The 3,836-nt window shown below is 33.0% G+C and overlaps 1 protein-coding gene across 1 annotated transcript; it reads left to right on the top strand.

The window, feature by feature from the left end:
- Positions 1 to 1,938: 1,938 nt before the first annotated feature.
- LOC118484848 lies at positions 1,939 to 2,711 on the top strand. The gene is made up of 2 exons (XM_035980882.1): positions 1,939 to 2,170; positions 2,239 to 2,711. Exons 1-2 carry the CDS (start codon positions 1,939 to 1,941, stop codon positions 2,709 to 2,711), a joined length of 705 nt encoding a protein of 234 aa, XP_035836775.1.
- The last annotated feature ends 1,125 nt before the right edge of the window (positions 2,712 to 3,836 follow it).

The following is a 3,836-nucleotide window of genomic DNA, read 5'->3' as shown; positions in this document are numbered from 1 at the left end:
TTTAAAATATAATTTTTAGAAAATCTTGGTCTTTACTCAAACTTACACTATTTTTGGTAATGAAATAAGTGTAAAGATACTAGAGAAACAAGAAGATGTTACAAATAAACATTTTTTGTAAAATTTGATTACAAGTTGTAAAGGACCAAATCTTTTAATAACGTGATTTACAAACAAACAATCATGTTTTTAAGGGTAACTAAACCTACTAAATAACATGGTAAGTTACTACAATTTTTTACAAAAACTTCAAGTTCATAATATAGTGTGATTTACATGATTTTTGACTCGTGGTAAGTGTTGATTAAGTTGTTGATTGATGAGATGATTTTAAAAGAAAATAAACACATGTTTTGAAAACATGGGAAACCTTCATTTTTAGGGGAAACTCTATCAAAATTTCTATAAAATTTTGACACTTAGAAAATATAAGTTTTTGAGAAACTTATTCCCTAAAAATGTATCTAAAAATAGTTACCAAGGTTTCCCTAACTTTTGTGTTAAGAAAATGATGATTTCTTCAAGAATAAAAATGGATATTAAGTATGTATGTTTGTGAGAAAAATATATATATTATTTGATCACCGAATTTTGTGCTAAGTGTATGTAGTGTGTATTATACATAATAGTGTATTAGGACTTAAAAATACACTAAACACTCCTAAGGAGTGAAAATACAAAAATACAAATGCAACATACTTAGACAAATACAAGAAAATATATTTATGAAAATATATATTACTTGATAGAATAAATAACTTGGACAAGTTATGAACATTAAATGAAGTATTGGACAAAATACATAATTCGGGTGAAAAATACAAGATACTTATATTTATTTTTGAGAAAATAATATAAGTAAGATACATAGTTAAAAATAAAAATTATTTTTAACACATGAATACATATACAAAAGATAGTGACTCGTACTTGTGCGATACAAGTCTAGTTACTAACGATAATAAAACACGTTTAGGTCACGACGCTAGATAAGCAAATCCGGCGAAGTTTACGACGCAGGAACGCAAAGTTGTGAGTTCATGCTCCCCCTTTTCTTTTAACTGTTTTCGGTTTTATAACTTCGGGGGTGAAATACATGTTACGAATGTTACAATGTTTATAAATGGTATGATGAATACAAAAACGAGAAGCACACTTGGTGATAACTAGTACCAAGTATGATGCGTTTTGAGGAATGATACGAGAAATCGTGTCACGAATAGGGTACCATAAGCACCATTAATCGTGTACATACTTAGACCGCAGAACAAAAGGTTAGATCTAACGGGTGACCGGGCAGCCACACTCTTGGTGAAAACTAGTACCGAGTAGTGCTTTTGTGTCTCCGTCGTGAATCGACAACTAGAAAAATGCCTATGGTTTGGTGACTTCCTATGTCGTGTCACATGTTAATGGCCTTGCAACCCATTAACAACCCTGATACATACAAAAATACTTTAGAGGTCATACCACAAGAATACTTTATTTGTACGAGGTTCGTACACAAGAATACTTTATTTGGTTCATGCCACAAGAATACTTTATTTACACAAGAATACTTTATTTTTACAAGACACATATCACGTTTTCATATAAAGTATACTAGCGTGAAATACAAAAATTTCATGAATTCACACCAACATTATGTTGACGTTTTTCCAAAACTCAAATGTATTTCAGGTAACTAAAGTGGATGTGCGCGCGGTCTTACTCTTGCTCATGGAAGTAGCTTATGTTTATCTTTGAATAAAGTTGTAAAGTTTTCAAGACAATGTTTTATGCTATCTCGTGATGTAAACACTAAACTTATGTTTTCAAGTTATGAAATGTTTGGCATTTGAAGTTATTTTTACGAGCATGTAGTATGTTTACCTTTCGTATGCAATGAGAACCTTTCATGATCACACCTCGTGCTTCCGCCGCAGAAAGGGGTGTGACATGGTTGGTGCACTAGATGGAACTTTAATACATGGTGTTATCCCTACAAGTAAACAAGATTTATATGGAGGAAGAGGAAAAGGGGATTGTTATCAAAACGTATTAGCAATTTGTGACTTCAACATGATTTTTACATTCGTTGTGGCCGGCTGGGAAGGTGTAACACATGATGCAAGAATATTATCAGAGACGTTATCAGATCCAAATGCACCATTCTCATCTCCACCACAAGGTATGTTTATGTTTTATTAAATATTTATAACTTTGTTTACTTTTCTAATTAATTGTATATCTTTACAGACAAGTACTATCTTTGTGATGTCGCGTATGCACACATATGGGGATTTATGGCTCCATATCGTAATGTGAGGTACTGGCTAGGAGATTTTCGCCGAAGTCGTGCATTGACTAATAAAGAGAAATTTAACCATGCTCATGCAAGACTTCGGAACATAATTGAGCGTGCTTTTGGTGTCTTGAAAGCAACATTCCCTATTTTGAAGAGGATGGCACCATTTCCTTTGGTTACACAAAGGAACATTACCATTGCATGTTTCACGCTACATAATTTTATAAGCAAAGAGGGTTTGAGCGATGGATTGTTTACAGAATACGATCAACCCAATGTTTCGTTGCATAATAGGCAAGTGCACGTTGATGCTTATGAAGACGAGGTTGAAGCACATGGTACTGCATCGGATCGGGAATATATGACTCAGTTACGGGATGAGATTGCTGAGCAGTTAATGCAAAGCATGGATTCAATGGTTTAAACAAATGTTATTGTCTTTTTATGAATATTATTTGAGTATTGTATAACTATTATTTATGTTTGATTCTTAAAAAAACTCTTTTAAGTTAAATAAAATCAGTTTATTTATATTTCAGTTTATTTCCGCAGCTTGCAGAAGTTAAAAAATAAACAGTCTTATTCTTGCAGACTGCAGAGGTTTGGTCCACCTCTTCAGCAGCAGATGTCTGCAGATGTGGTCCACAGACTACAGACGTTTTACCTCTGAAAAACAAACAACGCCTAAATCTCTGAACTTTGAATTACAATTCAAATGTCAAATCAAAGAACAGTTGATGAGAAATAAAGATTGATCAAATAAACATATGTTTTGGCATCATCTGTTCCAGTGGGAGATTGTTGGAGCTACAAAAGAGCAGATAACATTCAAAAGCCAAAACATGAAAAAGAGATCAACAAATAAACAGTTGATGAAGCAATTTCCTCCCAAAGACAGTGAATCTTGAACACCTAAATCAGAGCCTCTGTTGAAGACCAACTAACATCTGTTTGAAACCTTGGAACAATTGTTCATGAAGAAACAAGGCATGCTCAAGTCCTAAAGTCTGTTGAAGCAAAGGTCTGATGATGAAGACCAAACATTTTTTTGTCGAAACAAAGGTTTGGAAAGAAGCAACAGAGGATAACTTATTAGTTGTTTCACAATGTAGTAGTATTAGCTTTTCAACAGTGTTTAGCATAGCTACAACAGATGTTTGATTCTCACAGATGTTGCATCTGTGGAATCGGTTTTATTAGTGATGTTAGATGTCACTGTCAGAGTGATGTCAGCCAATCACAAACAGACGTTTGTACATAGTATTGATGTGGTGTCGAGTGTATATGATTTTTAATATATTTTAAGCACTTTTACTCGTTTATCAAGCTTTAAATGTATAAAACACGATATAACACTATCACTCTCTACGACACGCTAGGACAAGTACACCCATCGTTGGTGTAATATAGTGATGGTAAGATACCGATATCGTCCAAGGACATAAGAGCTTTTAATACCAGAATATCGTTAACGTCTAATCTAACCAATTTTAAGAAAAGATTTTTAGTGAGTAAATAAAATAAAGAAAGAAACTAAAATAATAAAACA

The sequence above is a fragment of the Helianthus annuus genome, chromosome 2 (assembly GCF_002127325.2).
Source record: "Helianthus annuus cultivar XRQ/B chromosome 2, HanXRQr2.0-SUNRISE, whole genome shotgun sequence".
NCBI classification, from domain to species: Eukaryota; Viridiplantae; Streptophyta; class Magnoliopsida; order Asterales; family Asteraceae; genus Helianthus; species Helianthus annuus.
This window is presented reverse-complemented; position numbering and strand designations above follow the sequence as displayed.